The sequence below is a fragment of the Antrostomus carolinensis genome, unplaced genomic scaffold (genome assembly GCF_000700745.2).
Source record: "Antrostomus carolinensis isolate BGI_N321 unplaced genomic scaffold, ASM70074v2 scaffold4174, whole genome shotgun sequence".
In the NCBI taxonomy this organism is placed as follows: Eukaryota; Metazoa; Chordata; class Aves; order Caprimulgiformes; family Caprimulgidae; genus Antrostomus; species Antrostomus carolinensis.
Window position 1 is genome coordinate 5,477 of NW_010311246.1, and position 21,504 is coordinate 26,980.

General features: G+C 42.5%; 1 protein-coding gene across 1 annotated transcript in view; it reads right to left on the bottom strand.

The window, feature by feature from the left end:
• Positions 1 to 21,504, bottom strand: part of LOC104523927 (runt-related transcription factor 1) — a 38,989-nt gene that overhangs the window by 3,567 nt on the left and 13,918 nt on the right. Inside the window, exon 3 of the mRNA XM_010166659.1 lies at positions 14,995 to 15,099. Coding sequence (XP_010164961.1) covers positions 14,995 to 15,099 — 105 coding nt within the window. The remainder of the gene's footprint in view (positions 1 to 14,994; positions 15,100 to 21,504) is intronic.

Sequence of the window (21,504 nt, forward strand, 5' to 3'; positions counted from 1 at the left end):
TAGCAGCCTCCTGCATGGGGCCTCCTCTGTAGCCTGGGGGTACTAATGGGGCATCAGCACACCTGAGATCTGCCTCATCCCTTGGGCTTGTGGAAATCCCACCTGTGTCAATGCATTTGGGAAGGAAAGACCAGCGCCAGCAGGTTCCTTCTCAGGGGAGCTCTGCTCTTGTTTTCATCCCTATGTTGTAATTTTTGGTAGGAACTACCTAGAATCAACACCAGGCAATTGTCACCTCAAGATGTAGCTCCAAAAGTGGCTCTTTCCCCCCCCCCAACCTGCCCCCAGTTAGAATAGCTATTTAGCCTTTTCTCCCTTGCTGACTGCTGCAGGTAGCAGCACAGAACCTGTTTTGAATGAAGGTCTGCAGCAGGAAAGTAAAGAACTGTCTCAGAAAAATGTAACAAATATAAATGGTTTTCCCAAGCCACTATAAATGCACAGGCAGAGCTTTGCTAGGGTGACTTGTATTTTTGTGTTTATTAGCTTTGCTTTGAAGTTACCCTCTAAACACCTTGCTTTATCCTCAGTTCACCCCTGTAAAGCCCAGGACTATAATTATCCCCATTTGAAAGGTGGAAAACCAACAGAGAAATGAGGTGACTTGCCTGTGGTCAGGCAGTGACCCTGTGGCAGATGCTCACCTCCCAGTTCAGTGAGGTGACCACAAGCCCAGGCTTCCCCTTCACAGGAGAGCAGCGTGATGCAGGATGAGGAAGAGCAGCAGGAAGGTGGTTGGAAACTGGTGTGGCTCTGCTGAGCTGGCACTTTGTCCATGAGGATCTGATACTTTTACAAATCAGAGGGAACTTTATGGATGTCAATTAAACATCCAGCTGTTGAATGAAGAAGACCTTGGCCCAGAGCTTGAAGAGAGAGCCAGCTTGCCATGAGACGGCACCACTGTCCCCTTTCCCTCCCCATGCTCCCATACTTTTTGTGAAGCATCAGTTTGGAGGTATGAGCAGAGGAAAGAAAAGGGCAGCATTATTTTTGCCTTGGGTTGCAGGGTCAGTGCTTGAGATGCTGGAATAAATAGAACATCCAGCCTGGTTGTCTAAACCATAGGGTTTGGGGGATTTTGGACATTTTTTCTTTCCTTATCCCTTTCAAATACTGTCTCAGTGAGGTCAGGTGGATTTTTTTAATGTGGAATATTACACAAGGAGGGCAGTGAAAACATTAGCTTTTCCGATACTTTTACAGCAACACAACATGAAAGTGCTTTCCCTCTTAATGGGAGGAAAATGCAGTTTTATGGACTGTAAGAGACCGTGGAGCACTCAGCTTGGCCTGTGGCCATCTGGTTGAGGCTCTGGATGTGGAAATGACAAGAACAAAGTGCCTCGGCAGCCCCCGTTTTTGTGCACATCGGGCACTCATTGGGAATGGGTGCTCAGTCTGAGTTTCACACCGTGACCAGTCCTGTGGAGACTCTGGGCTGCCTCCAGGTGCAGAAAAAGAAATAGGTTTCCCATTACCTTCTGTTCAACTTAGTTTTTAAAAGTGTTACTAGATGTCTTTCAGATTAAGAGTGGGAGAAGCAGGTAAAACAGAGGCTAAGGAAAGGCATCGCTCTCTCGTTCTGTCAGCTGAAGCTACTGAAATTCCTGTGGGTACCCAGGACTGGTTTACAAGTAAACACTGCTGGAATGGATTAATAGACTTTTTTTTTTTTTTTTTCTTTTTTAATTAAGTCACAGGATGAGTACATTCTTTGAGTTTTCATAAGGGCAGTTAATAACAAAACAAGGGGAAATGGCTTTAAACTGGAAGAGGGTAGGTTTAGATTAGATATTAGGAAGAAGTTCTTCACTGTGAGGGTGGTCAGACACTGGAACAGGTTACCCAGAGAAGCTGTGGATTCCCCCTCCCTGGAAGTGTTCAAGGCCAGGCTGGGTGAGGCTTTGAGCAACCTGGTCTAGTGGAAGGTGTCCCTGCTGATGGCAGGGGGGTTGGAACTGGATGATCTTTAAGGTCCCTTCCAACCCAAACCATTCTATGATTCTATGATTCTGTCACTTGCTCTCATTCACTCACAAATCTGATTATTTGGAGCTGGTGCATCGGGAGGCACTAACTCCCATGAAAGGTTTGGGCTTGGGGGACCAGGTGTCTGATGAAGACCACTGGCTCAAGGCTGCTAAGCATCCCAGCCAGAAGCAGACTCAAGCAGAAACATCACAGGTTTTTGTGTGCATTATCCACAAGTTTTCTGCCCAAAATCATCAGGTTGTACTTATAAGGGGAGTTTAATTAAGCAGAGCCTTTTTTCCCCGAGGGGAGCAGAATACCACCCTGTCTCTCCCCTGCCCCCCTTTTTCCCAGGCTGGACATGCAGACTCTTCACACCCAAAAAGTGGATTATACACAGGAAAAGACAGCATCTGGCCAGACTTTGCTGAAGTAGGGAGTGACTGATGAAACTCAATGCTTTGGTTTAATGGAAGCTGGCTGCCTTGGAACTGCATTGGACCTCGATCCCAGCATCTCCTCTTTTCAGGGCTGTTTGTGTTTAGAGCTTTGGTTTATATCCAGCTCTAATGGGGTAGAAAATAAGCTGTGTTTCATTGTGTCTGGTTAATAAAGTGGTAAACATTGTTTTGTGCCATGGAGCTAAAAGAAATAAAAGTATTTTGTACATAGAGAAGAAAATACACTCTTTTACATTATTCTAAGAAGTGCACACAATATCTTTAGTGCAAAAAATTACATATTCTTGTTAACAAAAGTGAATTAAATTATAGTGATTCTATATTACTACCAAGCTGGGAAATGCAAATGCTTGAAAATCAGCTATCCTGCCCACAAAACCCCATTTTTTTTTATACTAACAACAGAAATAGTGCCTTAAGTGCATAAACCAGTAATATTATTCTATGTTTCAGATATCTCAGATAAAAAATACTTTGAACATTCTTTTTCCCTGATTTCCTATCTGCACAGAAAGAGCAAGTGGTATAACTTTTCTAGGATGTTTGTTGTGTTTTGAAACAAACCTGACCTGATCCTGCAGAGCTGTATGCGCATGCTTAGTGTAAGGTACTAACCGCTGTTACACAGCAGCTCACAGGGCTCTAGGAAATCACGCTTGAAAATAAAACCAATAGGTAAAGTGGTTTCCTCACTAGCCTCCACCATTTGGAAAAGACTTGTACTGCACTCAGGCATTGGATATGGGGCAGCATCAGAGCACATCAACCTCTTGTACAGTGTTAAAAATATAATGTAAAAAGTTCCTAAAAAGGAATTAGATACACTGTAGGATATTTTCTCTTTCTTCAGTTAAAAATATTGTTGCTGTGGTGAGGAAAAATACTGGTGATGGAAGTCAGAGCTTTGAGTAGACTCATCAGCAATTTTTTTTTTTGCTGTTTTTCTTAAGCACTGTACAAGGCAAGCCTTCTTTCCAGACAGAAGGAACATCGTGGTAGACAGGATATTATGCTAAACGCTTTCGTGCCATGTCTAATTACCAGCAGAATCAGTGTTGGTCATCAGACCCAACCTGACCATAGGCACGAGGTGCTGGGAAATGTGTGAATGAGGCTGAATATTACACATCTCGAGGACCAGGCTGACATCCAGCTGCCCTTCAGAAGCAGAATACTGAGCAACACCGAGCACAGACAGACTGACACCAGGAAGCCCTTCCAGGCTCACTTCTCCTATCAGCTCCCTGGCAAACCTCACCCTTTCTGTGTCTCTATGGAAAAATCTGCTTCTTACTCAGAGCAACTAGAGACAGACTAGATATTTCAGGTACAATCCTTTGCTGAGCATTTAACTTTTCCACCAGGTGATCCAATTTGGCTGTGTGTTGAACAAGTGTCCACCAATACCAACAAAGCGAACACAGTTTTACAAGGCAGGTTCTCTGCTCTCTCGTAACTTCCCACTTTGCCCAGGTAGTTCCTTGCACCTCCATTGGGGGATTATTTGCCCCACAGTAACAACATGCACCCTGAGCATCTGGTGTTTTGTTTTTTTTCTATGGGTTTTAACAGTAGTTAGACAATATTTTGGCAATTATTATTATTTTTTTTACCTCTTCAGTTTTAAATTAGTGCTTTTTTTAAAAAAAGCCCAAGCAAACAGATGCTATAGGTAGAGCAAAATTTGCAATGAGATGGAGTCCTGCCCCAGAACAAACAAGAGCAGGCAGGAGAGTCTGGATCAAGCACCTCTTGCCTAGTCTATACTAAAAAACAAACTTCAGTTTCCTTTTTTCCAGGTGAGTGCCCTAACTGCAGGCTGAGAGCCCTTTTCATCACTAATTCACTATCCAGCTGCACTGGGAGAGCTCCAGCAGGGAATGTCACCGGGAAAAGGGAGAAGCAGAGGCTGCCAGTCTCCCTCGCTCCAGCCGGCATGCTGACTGAAAGACCACGGGCTTCTCCAGTCTGGGTCCCTCCAGCTCTCTCCCTGCCCTCTGACAAACATATGAAAAGTCTCACGTCTACCCTGAGGTACCACAGCCAGAAAAAGCAAACCTGACAATTTTTGCAAGGCAGGAAATATGCTTCCCCTCCCTCCAGCTCTACTGGTAAGGCCTGTGCTGTACTAACCAATAGCAATGCACAAACATATTTCCACTTAAAACACAATTATTTTGCTTGCCACAGATCCACCAAAACTTCTGCTGAATCTGACATATATGTGTCCTCTGTTTCTGTCATGGAAGTGCAATTATTCTGTGGGTTCACCCCAGGAATTAGGTCATCACAGTGAAGTAAAGGTAAGGGAACTGAGTGTGAGGAGTTTGGAGGGAAGAAGTTGTTCATGAAAGTTAAATTAGTCTGCAAAATTACACCCTTTGCTTTCTTTTCCCTTTCCCCCATGTCAATGTATATACTTTAAAAATCCCATCCCGACTCCTTGACAAAGTTTGAATGACACCCAACTTAAGCATCGCATTGCCAAAAGCCTCTTTTGTTTCTTTATAGTTTGCATCTTCCCACATGTACAAACCGCCAGAAGAATACCCTCCAGCCATGGGCTGAGACATCATAGTTGAAGATATGTCTGAAAGAGTAGGTGCAGAATGAGATGCAACCAGCCAACCAACAGCTCAGCAGCAACCAAGAAAAATACGGGCACAAAAAGACACCTCTCTCAAAATAAAAGCTGCAGAAACACAAGGCTCAGGCAGCAAGGATTGAGCCGCCATTTGAGCAGAGCAGCCCTTGGGAAAAGGTTGTCTCTGTGCTGAATACACGGGACCAGGCTCCTCATTCAGGCACCTCAATCAAATGTGTAAGCTTAGGTGGGATGAATCTGGACCCCCTCCCTCAGCCTGAGTAGGAAAATAGCATTTTCTACCTTTCCAGTGCCTCCAAGAGGACAAACGAATGGGGAAGTGAGTTGCACAAACACCACGGTGTTGGAGTCGGAGAAATAGCTTAGACAGAAACCCATTTCATCAGTACACCAAAATATCTCTAGACAGTAAAAGGTCTCCAACATTCAGCCTCAGACAGAGTTGAACAAGGGACCTGCAACTTAAAGGTCAAGTCCTGTGGCTCACTGTTTATGTAAACCAGGGGAATCTGGCAACACAAAAGTAAATTTACTCCCCATGGATACTGACCATTCAGACTTTGGCGACTTGTAAAAAACTTTGCTCTCATCCAAAATAAGTATATAGCCAGGCTACGTGCTTCCCTTGAACTAAAGACCTTTGCTTTTACCAAGTCCGGTGACTGGTATTTCCACATAGTAGTTGAAAATACCTGTTTTCCCAAATAAATGAGTTTGGGTATTTTAATCTGTAGGTTACTAAGCAGTCCCTCCTCTGTACTGATGCTCCATTGTGCCTGAACTGCAGGACTGCAGTTCACTGAAAGCTCGTAAATTTCACATGGTTCTGCCTAGCCTTTATTTTAGGTTCTTGAACCATTTTTTTGCTTTCCTCATTTTCTTTGCAGCTGCAGAGAGATATAGTAAGCTACTGTATAGCATTTTGAAAGCAGGGCCTCTGAGAAGTTTCCAAACTGCATACAAGCAGGTTATTCTTTGGCTTGTTTTCTTTGGCTTGGTGTTAGCAGTACAGAATGAGTCAAACAGTATTAACTTTCAAGAGGGAAGTGGTGTGGTCAACCAAAACTGTTTGCGGCTAGATTGCGAAGATAGGTAGAGCAGGTAATGAAGAGCAGCCCATAATGCAGGGTGTAGGTAGGAGAGGCAAACAGACTCAGACAAACAGAATCCTTAATAATTAAATCAACACTGTTGCTTAAATTTTTCTGCAGCTTTATGTGCTAAGGTTATGACACAGCATGGCTTTTCTGGCCTGGTCAGCCTTTGGAAGATGGCCTGATGCATGTCGCATTTAATGGACTCAAACTATAACATTCTGCGAAGGAAGAATAAAGGTCAGGTGCTATTTAAAAAAAATAAATATATCAACTTTTCATTTGTGGTTGGTTAAATTCTTTCTCATGTCTCCTCCCATTTTTACAGGCTGTTCCTTATCTGTTCCATGATTAAAGAAGGCAAGGGAGATGTTTCCATCCTTTCCTCTCTTTAGGGTGTGTGTCAGTTATTAACAGGCACATTGTGCCCTCATACAACAGACAATTTCTTCTCCTACAATTCAGAAGCAGAGTCGAGATGGCCTCTCCCAAGCATCGGTCTCCCTCATGCTTTGCACAGACCTGTGCGGCACTGACATAGGAACAGTCTGACCAAGATTCACCATTAACACTAATAGAAAATGCATTTACTCATTACAATTCCCAATTGCAGCAGATGAACAAAGAGCAAGGGCACAAATGGAGACACAGAGCAGAAGTTCTTTCTGCATTCTTCACAATGGGTGACAGAGGATGAAGCAAAAGCCTGCAGTGTTTTCATATGGGCCTGCAAGGAGGAAACTGATGAACCTTCTGATAATCCAGGGCAGGCAAGGCTGGGAGGGACCGCAGTGTAGATGGATTTTCACCCCTTCTAGTTATATTCCAAGAAGAATATAACTGAGTGCCACACAGCTTCATCCAGCCTTTCTCTTAGACACCTGTTGTTTTGGTAAACCCATAAGTAAGGCAACTCCTCAAAAACAGAGACTTCAGAAAAAGTCCTGCACTGCCAAAAGCTTGTTTGGCAAATGGGAGCATCTGACCTCTCCAGAAAGTGTGAAAGTTTCCCTCCACCTTCTCCCAGCTACCCTAGGAGCCTGAGGAATAAAAGATCCTCTCTCATACCTCCTGTGGAGGGCAGGCTGAAGGAAGTGGATTGCAGAGCTTGTGTGTAATCGGGTTCTGCTGCCCTCCAGCCCATCCCTGTGGAAAACTTTCTCATCCACCAGCAGTGCAGTAGGCACTTGGTGGTGAGCCCTGAAGACGACAGCAGTATTGCTGATCGATGCTCCAACAGGCCTGCTTTACTAGCCAACCTTCTCCTAGGAAGGGTAGGAGCTATATGACACCCTTAAAACCACAGTAGGCAGGTGCAACATGGGATTTGAACTACGAGTCCATCCTTCCTGAACTCATGTGAAGCCCCAGCAGCTGCTTCAAACCTTTTGTTCACTCATGTTTAACGACTGCTATTCAAAAGTCCATCTTTGCAGAAGAAACATGAGGGATGAAGGACCATAATCAGAAATCTTTAATTCAGAGCACCATCAACAAACTTCACTGGAAAGGTAGCTGGCATGTCAGTGAACTAGAGTCTTCAGTAGGGACCAGTGCACAGTCACGTCCCCTACGGCCAAATTACTTGCCAGAGTGCTGCATATTTAATGCTTTTCTTTACATACACGCACACAAAATACAAGTGGCACCTATGCAATCTGGTTTTTTTTGGGTTTTTTTTAATTTCTATGGAAAATGCTCCCCCTCACCCAAAAGGTTGCTCATGGATCTTAACAGCTACAAATTCTTTGTAGCTAAGTGCAGCTGACAGGAGAAAGTCAGACCTACTGACTGCTGAGCTACCATTTTCGGAAATAATATACATTCACCTAATTCTACTTTTGTCACAGTCATAGAGCACTTGCCCACTGACTTCAGCAGAGCTAGACCAAGTCTGTATATCCCTTGACAATCCCACCATGCAAATATAGGTAAACACTTAAAAATATTTACCACAGTCTTTATATTTAAAAATATTTACCACAGCTGTTCAACCACTAGGCAATAAAATACTGAATATTAAATTCAAAGAAAAAAGGTTAACAAAGACAAAAAAAAAGTGGACAAAGTGAAAAATAACTACCTACCTGTTCTCAAATTAAAATCACACTAATTCAAGGGCGGGGGGAGGGAGAAGAGCTTTGTGGAATTAAGTGACTCAAAAAAGGAGTTTAAGTAATTTCTATAGGACTGAGCCAGCCTTACTGCAGTTCCTAGCCCACACCACAGCAACTCTGGTTTCCTGTTTACCTGCTTTATGCAAGGAAGGAGCATGTCCTGTCAACACTTCAACGTATGTTTAAAAAAACAGTGAAATAACTAGGCAAGCAAATATATATAAGCTACCACACTCCCAGAAAACCAGTCTTAAGATTTTGTATTACACATATTTGACAAATTTATTGAACTAAAATGACAATTTCCCTGCTGCACATTGCCCAACATCAACTCTTATAACTGCCTCAGCACTGAGACTGATAAATGCCAGGGAAAATAATCCTGTTCCAGGATAATCTGTTTCCATACAGAAAAGAAGCATCTGTACCACGAAACCTCAAGGATACTGGTATTGAAAACATGTTTAGGTCCTACCTATTGAGTGGGGCAAAAGGATCCTCCCTATCACTGTTACTTCAGGGAGTGCTGAACATATAAATGTCATAATCCTTTGCAAATCTGATCAAGAACAATCAGCACTGGATTTAGGAGCTACAGGTAGCACTAGTAGTCGAAGTCCATCTGAGGCAGGTCTTGCCTGGACCTTGCCTGCACTGAGGGATCTAGGCACTGGGGTAGTTCCAGCAGCTACATTTTGCTTTTACTGGCCTTTTCAGCTCATGGGTACCATGCCTGCTGGTTTGTCTGTATGATTTAAAGTCTGAAATTGATGGCTTCAGAGCATGGGCTTTGCTTCAGGTTCCTGCTGCCAGTGAAAGACCCCATGGGGTGGTCAGGCGAGGGGACTCTGAGTCTTCAGACAACAGGCTGGTGCTGTGCCAGCCCTGCCAGCCCCTCTGAGGGGACCAACCCCAGGACGGCTGCTACCCCATCCCCTCCTTGAGGAGAAGGGGCTTGCTAAGCAGCTGGGCTGTGGGGCATAGGGAGGTCTTTCTGGGACATGAGGGACCCAAGAACTGTGGAGGTGCCCGTGGATGCTCTGCAGAGCTGACTGCATCCAGACACGGGACTTCTGGTCCCGTTCTGCAGCCAAACTTTTAACATCCAGTGTCAGGTGGTCCTGGGCTATGTGATGCTCCTGTGCTATATGGTCGTGTGCTAAGCCAGAAGGCCCAATGCTGTATCAGTGGAGTAACTCAGGCTGCCTCATGTAAAAGTGCGTGCATAATGGAAACAGGCTGATTTCCCCCTCACTCTTCACTTTTCTTCAGAAAATACAGGTCACAAAGGGACAAACTGTTCTCTGCTCTTTCACTCTTTGTGTACTTTCAGTATGAAAAATGGGCTGGTGGCATGCACAGCTTTCACAGCAGGGGAAGACGTGCCCAGCAGCAGGACGTACATTGCAGGCTGTTGTTCCCTTGCTGCTCTGAGGGAAGGCGGACCTGGCCTGGCTGCTGGGGGGCTGCTAGGACTGTCCTGCCTGTTCAGAAACAGCTCCTTTGGTCTGCAAGCATGCCCTTGCAGTAATAGAACACTTTATTTTATTTAAATGGATTCAATTGCTCTTCTCTCCATCCTTTGACGAGACACACACAGAAAGGAAACCAACAGCCATCTCCTACCTATCCGTACCCATTTAGAGACAGCAACACCTCAAGTCACCCTGTGTGAATTTGAGCTAGTGATGTTTTGTAACTTCCCCCAGCTGCCTCACACTTGCACATGATCATTGCACAAGCTGACTACAATATGTCCCCAGAGTGCACCCATCATTTAAGCACTAGTCCACCTACGTTGGTGTCACCCAGACAATAGGACGTGGGGGCACAAGCACACAGGCACAGACCCGGCAGTGCGCAACTGTTGGCTTCTCTCGCAGCCCATCCCTTTCTTTTGTCTGTACATAGTCTATTTAGATTGGAAGGTCTCAGGGGCAAGTACCTTAGCCAAGATTTTTTAAAAAGCTATTAGCAAAGCTGGATTGTGATACTGAGCGGGTGGCGTGCTGCGAAGCACGCAGACAGTGCTAGCTAAGGAAGAAAGAATCCCCGTTGAGTTTCTGTTATAGCGACAATCAACTTGTAAACACCACCTTTTCCTCTACAGGTTTCCTGAGAAGAAATTTTTAGGCACTGTAAGTCTCCAGGTGAATGAAAGTACTGAAAAGCCATCACTGAAATTTAAATGGTAGGTCTATTCCAATGACACGATGACTAATTTTTTCATGGTTTTTAAACTGTTTGTTGGTACACATTAGTCTCCGCTTCCAACAGATGCAGGCACTTGCAGCAGAAAGCAAGCAAGAGATGAAGGCACGAAGTATTATTTCAGCTTACTGAGATGAAAAGGTTTTTTGGAGAATGGTTTACTTTTCCTTGCCTGAAAAGCTGAAGGTGGAAGTGATGCGAAACCCTCAGAGGAATCATCCCTCCCCAGCCTCACTTCTGCAGAGTCTTCCTTGCTTCTGCCACGGGGCAGGGGATGCCAGTCTCTCCTGGGCTCTGCCCATTCTCCTCCCAGAAGCTGCTCTGGGAGTCTAAGGTCTGTGGGCAAAGGCTGGACAGGCAGGGGAAAGTTTAGCAGATCAGGTGTACTTAACACCACCAGCCCTTAGGGATTCCCTAAAAAAGACCTCAGGTCAGGCAAGGGGGCGTTTGAATATTTCCTTCAGAACAGCTACAGGCCATGGGCTTTCCTTGAACCTTACAAATGAGATGGCATCACTTCAGATCGGGGTCTGAAGGTGTCCTTAACTGTGGTTGACCCAACGTGTACCTGACCCCCCTTCCCCAGCTAGCCTTGCCAGGAGGCAAAAGGAAACTTCCATTCCTAAAAAGGCTCTTCTTGGGCCAGCAGCTTTTTAAGCTCCTTCTTAAATCCTGCTCAGCAATATTATCCTATCTCTCTCGGCTCCTCAGCATCCTGCCCTTTGATATAAGGATGCCAAAAAAGTATTTGGGAAAACCACATATCCAATATTGGATAATCACATTTAATATCCAGCTTAACCTTGGACATCTCAGGCCCACTGGGGCTAAATCCAGATAGCCTTTTCATTTTGCACCATTTTCAGGCACGTGGTCCATTAGTGAATGTTTCAGAGCTATGCAGGTTAAAACAATTCAATGAGAAAAACAGAAAGAAGCAGTCAAAAGAAGAAAAACCTAATTTTTCAGCAGATGTACACAGTAGGTCAAATGGCCTAAGGGAAATATTTAATTTAAGAGTCATACTGTTTCTACCAAGTTTCCTAACCAAAAGTATTTTCATCAGGAGCACTACTCTTGATCTGGTTACTGCTAATGATTTTCCCCATGGACTTAGCTCATAAAAACATAAATTGCTTTATGAATCATAGAATCATAGAAGTTGGAGAAGAAAATGATGGGTTAGGTCATCTTGCCCTTCTCCCTGACAGTGCAGTATTATTTCTTTTATAAAAAATTTTGAAAATAAGCATTTATTCAGAGCTGGAGAATGAAAATGCTAAGTTCAAAAGAGATTTTAAAAAAACATAATGAAAGCAGGGGAGGAAGAGCCAGATTTTTAAGTACCTTTGCTCTCTCTAGAAGCCATGACAATTTGATGAGAAGTGTCATAGGCACAGCCAGAAATTCAATGGCAAAAAAAGGACAATGGTCTAAGTCCTGCGCACAAGTAACTATCAGAGTTGTAAATGCAAATCTGGTAGTTACATAGGCAAATCTGCTGCTAGGCAAAGACCTGGACATCACAGTAACTGCGACTAAATGTACAACGGGACGTGCAAGAACGCAAAGTCTGCAGGCCTCTGTGCCGAGTGAAGGTGGCACGTGTGATAATACACACCACGTTATCATCACGTGTCATGATATCTCCACACATCCTGGTGAGCCAAAAAGTCTGTGCTTTGCATATTTGCTTTTGGAGCCTTTGGTTTGAGTATTTTTCTGTTTTCCAAAGATGGCTTTGAATCCCGCTTGGTATTACTTTTGAAAGTTTTTTTCCCCAAGCATGCCTAGTTGAAGAGGCTGTCCTTTTGTATCAAAAAGCCTCACTTTGAGAACCAGTCTAATTCTGTCTCAGAAACTGCTCTTGATCTGATATTCTCTGAAGATAAAATACAGTGTTTCTGTTATTTATTGAGTTAATAAAACTTAAAGGCTTTTAAAAAAGGTATTTCTATGTTCTGTGAAGTTCACTAAAAGTCATCCTGGTGTGAAGTTCTGACTTTTGTCTCAGATGATCTCCGTCCTCAGAAATGCCCCCTTACCTTCCAGCATTTTTCACAGAGAATGCAGGCACTCACTAGAATTCAGACTGTCCAAGAACGGTTATGAACATAAACTAGATTAATCGAAACCTGTTGCTGGAGTTGATTTTTGGACATCAGCATGGTTTTTTTCTAGATCTCTGTAAGAGCAGTATCTAATTTTGTTGCCATTACTGTTTTCCACAGATTTCTTTTGGATCAAGACTTCTTAGAAAATACATCTCAGTATCTCTGTAATTCCTTTAGCTCAAGTGAGCGGGTGAGTCATGGATCTGTAAGCACAAACGTTCCCAAATATCTATCACTGAAACTAGAAACACTCTAATCCAGCAGTTTTCATTTTGATTCTAGTCTCAATACAAGAAGGCTGATATAATTTTAAATCCTTTCAGTACACAGCATACATGTTTTGATATGTGTAACCACAAATCTTGTATGTGAGTTTGCACAGGTAAGTGTCCTGCAATCTATTTTTGTACAGGCTAGACAATGAACTGATCTAATTGAACCAATGCAAAATAGGATACACTCACTGAGTGAGAGTATAGAAAAATAAACTTATAGCCCAAACCCACCAGAACTGTCTCAGAATGGAGAATCCATTGGGTACCATTTATTTTTTTCTTTCACAGCCCATGGTGTATCTCTTCAGGCCAATTCATATCTCAGTCAAATGCATAAAAAGAAAAGGAGATACCAGACTGATGGCAACAGCCACCACGATTTAGAAACGCTTGGTGAGAAGTCAAACCAAAGGACTTTGCAGCCCACTTACTTACAAATGAAAGGAGCATAATCCCTTCCACGCTGTGTCATGAATGACTTAGCGATAAAAGGAGGTCTGCATTCCTACTGAGAGGAGAGCCTGACCTCTTCTCATGCCACGCATAAAGCCTCCTCCACTACGCAGCTGATTTGCCTACGACAAAGTGAAATTATTTACAAGGAAGATGTTACATACATTTGAGTCGGGAAGATAGGTATGTTGCTTCAGCATGTATTATATCTCTAGTTCCTTTTTAAAATGTAGAATCTTACTAAATACTAACTTTTATACCAACTGAAGAATTGATTTGAAACAGTAGGTATTCCTGCAGGACAGTTTTGTTTCTTACCACTCTAGCAGACTCATATTAAAAAAACCTAAACCTTATTTGTTGTCTGCAAACTATGAACATGACTAGGTAATTGCATATGCAAATCTGGAACTTGCATATACAAATATCTTTTTTTATGTGCACAGCTGACTGGTTCACTGGGGATATTTTTCAGGGACAATTCAACCACAAATTAAAAAAAAACAAAAAAAAAGGTGCCTTATCCTGACAGCAGTATTTGTTTTCAAGTTTGGCCTCAAATCCCAAAAATATAGGTCAGATTTTTCCACTAAATGCATGCAGCATCATGATACAACTCAGACAAACAAAGGCTCTAGAAGAAAATGCACAGGCAAGACAAGAGTTTTCTAAGTTTTTTTAGTTGAAGTTTCAAACCTTTCTTTTCTCCTCCCCACCCGCTCAGTTAAGCAATCCCAAGCTGTGAGTCTCATTCTCTAGTGGGTGTTTGAATCCTGCTGCTCTCTTCTCCTGGGATGATTCCACTTAAGCAACAGCCAGAACTTCTGCCAAGCGTGCAGGAGGAGTGAAAGAAACTAACCGCAAACCTCAATTTACATCAGGGCATTTCAATCAAAATATGAAAATGCCCCATTCGGGCTAGTGACTGAGGTTAAGAATTGCCTCCAGTAACAGGCAGCGCAGGTGCTGCAGAAGCATCTATACCTGCAGATCTGCTCCACCCTTGCTTCACTTCACCCCACAGACAAAACAGCTTGCCCTCACCACCCGAACAAAACAACCACCCGTGTGAAAGGTGCAGGTATTCCCCTGGAGATATCAAACCGTTCAGCTCCTCCTTGTACTTAATTCTTCAAAAAAGAAAGGGAAAAAAAAAGGAAAGATTGGCTGTCGGTGAAAATGGGTGCTCCTAAACTATACAACAGCATGAGGTATAGTGAACTCCACAGAGCAGCAACCAGGTGTCCTCTCTCAGGCATTCTTTTGTTTTTGCAGGGTGGCTGAGCTTGAAAAGTTAAATCAATAATATATTGGTTTCCAATGCTTTAAAACCCTCTTAATATCTGAAAGGCAAGACTAGCAAGAAATTATGTGTAAGGTATATGCTGATATATATGCTGCCCACCTTTTACCAGCATCCCTTCTGTCAGCTTTTGGGTATGATCCAAGTCATCCCTGGGTAGACACTTTAGAAATGCAACGCAAGCAATATTCTAGATCAGCTGGACACCCATGAAAAATAAGGCTTCAGGAAGGTATAATTAAAACCAGTTGTAGGACAGCTTTGGCTTAAAACCTACCCACTCCTCCACATGCACTGGATATTGCTGCGTTTCATGAGGCTGGTGAGGAACCCCTATACTAAACCGTCAACTTGGCCTTCTGCAAATGCTGTCATTATCTCACTTACTTCTGGGTTCCCGAGGTCCGTCCACTGTTATCTTGATGGCTCTGTGGTATGTGGCTACTTGTGGTGGATTTGTGAAGACGGTGATAGTCAGAGTGAAGCTTTTCCCTGCAAGAGGAAAAAAAAATGTTACTGAGCATATGTGTTGAGAAAAGGTGTACTCCTCATTTCAGATAGCACCCGAACACACCAAATGGCACTAAAATGCTTTAGCTGTCCATATCTGAAGAGAGAGATGTGCCTAGAGAGTGGGGTGTATAACTTCGCAACTGCCTGGTGCTGGATGCATTCTCTCTGTGGCAACTGCTCAAAGCTTTTGGAAAAAAAAAAATTAATTTATATTTAAATGATCTACACTTTGTTTATAAAAAAAGGAGGTTACCCCTAACAGCTAGAGTTTATCTGATCTACATGACTGCTGGTGCTTTATCTGTGCTTTCTAAAGGGTGTTAGCTCAGAGAGGCTTAGAAATTATGGCTGACTTTTTCCAAAACTGCCACAGGAATCTGATCAACAGCACTTGCTAAAATTAAAGAGAACTGGGTGCTCAGATCCCCTAGGCAGATCGTAAAATTCCATGCTTTGTGGTTGAAGCTAGCATTAGATCAATTCCATATTGTGAACCAGAACTCTTTAAAAATAATCTGTTACTCCAATGCTGAGAAACAAGGGAATGAAAAAAAAAACCCCAAAAACCCTACAGCTTGTCCACAGAGAATTAAAACATTTTATGAAGACATAGCAGAGAATTATGCTTAGTTTCTCTATTATTCAGAAGGAAAACTGTGAAGGCCTTTTCAAAATTGTTATGTGCATGCCACAGCTCTAAGTTGGGAAAAGTACTCGTTTTGATGGCTGCTGGGAAGGGTTTTGCATCCCCTTGTGACTGCAATGCCTTCAGACCCTGCTACCCCTGGGTTTGCTTTTGGCCAATGCCAGCATTTACTTCAGGCATTTTTTAAATAACAAAAATAACATTCTGCATCTTTGATAAGACCTCATATATGCATCCATTATGGCTTTGGCCTGGACAACAATAAAAACATTGCCTGTCAGCAGGTTTAGCATAGTTATCTCAGAATCACAGAGGACTCAGATACTGACAGGAATCTTTGTTATCAGTAAGAGACATCAGGGGACATCACCTAAAGTTAGATAACCAGGAACTGTTGCAAGAAAATTGAGGTTCTCCTCCTTTGGGCACATGCTATGTGACCTTCCCCATTCAGATCTCCCTGCTTTATTTTACCACTTGGCTCCAGCCCTCCTGAGTGCTGAGTTTCTTCCCTTCTAAGACTTTTTTATTGTTTGCTTCATTTATCTATATAAATAATTATACATTTAAATATAAATGTGAATACAAATGCCTGCTTCTAGCAGCAACATTCCCCCCCTCCTTATGCATATTCAGTTGCAGTTCAATACTTCTCTTAATGCAGTTCCTACTCTGGTGCTAATGGTCTGCATCAACATCATAGCGAGCACACACACATAGCTGTTACTGGAAACTGTCCTCATCACATCCCTGTGAATTAGGGAGGTATTCTCCCCACTCTGCGGGTGAGGAACTGCAGGGAGATAAAGTGTCTTGTCTGATCTCACAGGAAGCCTGTGGCCAGCGATGCTAACCACTTTGGCTGCTGCTGCAACTAAATCTGACTATAATCCTGAGTCACAGCCCTGACAAAACAGAAGCTGAAACATAAGCCTCTCAAATCCCAGGCCAGTGTCTTCCCAGCTCCACATCCTTGCTACAAAACAGTCACCGATATCGAAAGAATTGCAACAAAAGCAAAAAGCATTTCAGATTCCTGTCTCGAGGCCTTTGGCCCTCAACTCTTGGGTCCTACATCTACCCAGACTGAGGATGGCTGTGTTCTTGACATTCTTTAAATACCAAATTACATGATAAAGTTTTACAGCTTTGTTACGCTTTCTCTGACGGTACAACAGATCTTTCTACGAAGCATCACTAATAAAATTCAATAAACTTCTTTACAAAACTCGTTAGCATCCATAGCATTAGACTTAACAAATATGAGAGGGGCAACTGTAGATCTTCCTTCTTTCCAAAAATAGTTTCACTGTATCATTATATACAACACTTAGATCACTAAGACTGAAAGATACTTTGAAAATATACTTTATTTTCTTTACTAATCTGCAGTATTTCCACCTTCCTTCCTATTTGTTTTTTTTTAATTTTTTTTTTTACAAATGCTGATGCATTAGGTAAGGTGCTCCTACTGTTCTTCTAGAATATGTAGTCAATTTATTTCTTTAGAAGGCTTTTGTGGATTTTCCAGATAGAAAAGAAACGCAGAAAAAAAAAATATAACTATAGTGAAATGTAACAAAATGTAGTCACATTACCAGTCTACAAGACCAGAATAAAGAAGAAGAGGGAGGTGAAGTTACTTTCAAGGTTTTCTACAGAAGAGACTAGATCTCAGAGCCTGTATAAGGTTGTGACATAAGTTGGCAAAAGCAGGAAGATACTTAGCTTATTTCTTGTTGACAGAAGACTATTCATTAACCACATACTGGTTAACCACAGGACTATATAACCATAAACCTATGTGTCACTCACTGCTGCTTACCAATAATTCTGCCTGTGTTTTTTCTCTGGTTATTCTGTTTCATTTACATTCAGCTTTATTAAGTGGTTTTATCACTTTTATTCATAGCTTCTACATTATTCATCATTTATGTGTCTGGTTGACAAAGGTAGATTTAGATTGGAGGTATTGTTAGTGAAATCTGTGTTTTATGTGTATAGCTCTTTTGGGATGACAGCAGGACTATAAAAGTCTCCTTGCTTTTATGCATTATGATACAGCCATGATACAGCTTTTTATTTTCAACATACACTTGCATAATACACTTACACACAAGTGCGTACACACACACACACACACATACACACACACATACATATTCAACATGCAGCAGAATAAACTAGTGGAAGTAAAACCAGATTAGCCAGTGGAGGCTGTATTCATACGCCCTAGCATTGGAGCCTATATTAAATGTCATGATTTCTGATGCTGAAATAAGTGGACCCCCTAAGTAGCAGTAGAAGACCTACACTGAGCACTTAGTGTCTCTGCTCAACTCAGAGAGGGGTGTGTGCCACCAAAACCGAGTCAGACAGCTGAAGTGATGGACTGACCTCTCTAGTGACAGTAAAGAGGGACCAAACACCCCAAGAAAGCATTCTGAAACACTGGTCTGGTTTGGATGCCTCCAATAGTCGTGATTACAATTTGATGACATCTTAACAGTCACAGCAAGCCGGCACATAGCCCTCCATTAGCTAACATCAAAATCGGAGACCCTCTGGGTTAAACAGTCCCATACATCTACAGGAAACCACATATAAATTACCTTGGATTTATCGCACATATCTCAGTATATGGAAGCCAATCACTACTGCATCATCATGGGAGTCCTGGCTGATGGTGGAAGGGCTGATGGGTGATGTCAGTGTCAAGCTGTGCCTCACTGGGGTGCAAGAGTCTTTTCAGAGACTGTTGCTCTCTCTGTAACTATCCATGGCAGTTCCTAATATTAGGCACATAGTACCTCCTGAGCACAAAGACTAAATTCTCCAGATGTGGGACAGGGCTCTGCCTTTGGAAACCCTTCCCATGGACATAAAACATACCCTTGTAAGCATAAGGGCAGATCACAAGACTCACTGCTTCCATCAAGTCTTCCCTCACAACTAGGATAGGAAAAATTGCTTGGTAATGTTTATTTTTGCAAGAGTATTAAGGTCAGAAACCTTCTATAAAAAATAATGGAAACAGCAGCATTTCTGGCCAAAATACAACACTGACTTTTTAAATGATACCTAGAGACTCTGTTGACAGGTTTGCTAGAGACTTTACTATCAAAAGTGCTCTCCTGAGTCACTGCTGATTTGATAGCCGAAGTCAGATGGATTAAACCAGTTGTCTCCAGCTCATGACTTTACAGGATTGCTCGTGTGATCCCCTGATGCTGTGCAAAGCTGCAAGAACTTAAGAGAAAGCACAAAGCACCTGCTCAGCAATGCTGTTCCTGGACCAGCAAAAGGTGAAAATCAGCCAAGACCCAAGCATCTGAAGGTGTTGGGCCCATGCTCTATGCTACAACACAGGAACTTGAAGTCTGCATTCAGTCTGCATCCCATCTGACAGAGGCTGGAAGCAAAACGAGTAGTGAGCTCACATCTAGTGTGATGACAGATTATTTATGTGGTCCCCCAGAACGGCACTGAAGGGCTCTAGAGGGAGCAATAGGCTTGTAAACTACGGCCCCTGGGAATGTTTGAGAGGAACCAAGGGGAAAAAAATGAATCCCAAGTGACAACATGGTCACATGAAGCTCCTGTGTGCTGCTTTAGTCATCCCTGAGCAGTGTCATGACCAGATGGGTTTGGGGGTTGGAAGGCACACTTAAAATATAAGTGGCTGCATGGGCAGATGCAAAGGGGAATGAGAACAGACACATTTTAGGGAAGTGAAGCCACATCTTGAACCAATTGCTTCATTTTTCACCTCTTTCTAGGGTAAAAAGAGACGTTGATTCTATTGATGAAGGTTCATCCAAATGACAACAGAAAAAATTGAGGTAAAGCTTCAGAAGTTTGCCCATGGTGGGGAGGGAGGAAAGGGAGGTCAACAGATGATGTGGTTACAATTACTATCTTTTGGTTTTGGGATTTATTCTGATGATCGCAGATGTATCATTAGAGTTATTGGGTTTTTTTTTGTTTGGGTTTTTTTTTAAATTGTTACAGTAAATTATTAGATAAAAAGAAGAAAAAAGGGAAAGGAGCCAAGAATGCTTGTGCTGACAAGAATAAAAGGTATAGACGAAAAAGTATGAAATGTAATACACAAATACAATACAAATTATATTACAAACATTTCTATTACATTAGTGAGAGACTTCCAGGTTCTAGTAAGAAAGATTATAATCCTTTTTTTTTTTTTTTAATCCAGCTTCTACTTTTTAGTGCATGTGTACTTACTTTTATTAAACCACGCTAAATGATCAATTCTATACATCTTTACAATTTCTCACGACATCTTCCTGGGTATCTGCCAAAGTGAAGCTGTCTACTGCATTTTAATAACATATCAGGCTGTATCTCTGGGCAGGGTGTAATACACGCAGGTTCACATTTTCATTCTCAAATGTCAATTATTATATACTGGGGCCAAATTTCGCCATTCTTATCACTTAAGCCACTTAATACTCCAAATGTAATCAACAGAATGAGAAAAGCCAACACAATTTGACCTGTCATTAGTTAACTGCTGCTCATCATAAAAGTGAAATATTTTTGTAGGTGTTCAAGTTGCATGGCCAATTGCAAAAAACCTGCACAGGTCCAAATTCTGTGCTCAGATGGTGATTTTGTTATCCTGCCCCTGGTGACAGTTTTACATAGTTAGAATATAACTTTGCCTTTTATGTTTGGTCCAGTGGCTATTTCATCAGAAAAAGGCTGCAGCTGAAGTAAGCAGCATCAAAAAAACCCCATCATTTGTTTACTGTCAGCACCACAGATACCACTGAATTTAAATATGAGAAAAAGCTGTTATTCACCTCATCCACTACCATGCTGTAAAGGGTTTACAAATTCTGACTGCCACAAACCAACGGTCCAAACAGATAAATGTGTACGTGGGGAGATGTCAGCAAATTGGGGTGATTGCCCAAAGAAATGCAAGAACTGCCCATGCAAATTAGTTGGACAGGTAACAGATCTGTTTGTGTATTTATATGGATGTTTTGTGGGTGCAAGCATGTGTCAAGTTGGAGATTCGGGAAATACAGCCACTTGCCTCCTGCCAAACCAGCCTGGGTCAGCATAAAGGTATACTTCTGAACATTTCTGTTGAGTGCCTCACTCCAGGAAGTTCTTATATCTCTGTTTACATAGCATCTACTTACCCAGAAAGAAATCTCCATCGTATTAAACCAATAGGTGTTTTGTTTCTGCCATTTATATGGCACCAAGTTGTCATGCAAATGGCCAAAAGTGGCCCTGCTGCAAACTTGGACCCAGTTAGGAACTATTGAATCTGCTTTGCAATAAGTTGTGGAAAAGCAGCTCTCTGCTGCTGGAAAGTGGCTAGTGCTGGCTTCTCCCCTTCCCAGCTCCCTGCGACAGACACTACTAAGGCTTAACCAAGATGTGAACATCACTCTCTTTTCCTCCCTGCCCATTTTTCAAGCTTCTTTCCAGCTAAGTCAAATGCTGCAGTGGAGAGCCACAGAGCCGCCTGCTTCTCCTGCCACGGCTCTGGGGATTCCCGGACCTAGAAGGCTGGAATAAAGTTGTATCTGTGGTGCAACAGTTTCAAAGCATTATTTTGGTAAAGCGTATGTACATTTAACCTAGGGCAACACAGGAACTGTATTAAGCAACCAAAATAACCTAACTGAAATCAGGTAACATTGACACTGTCAATCTAAGCAGGCACTAAAATTGAAATTTACCTTAAGCCCATTATC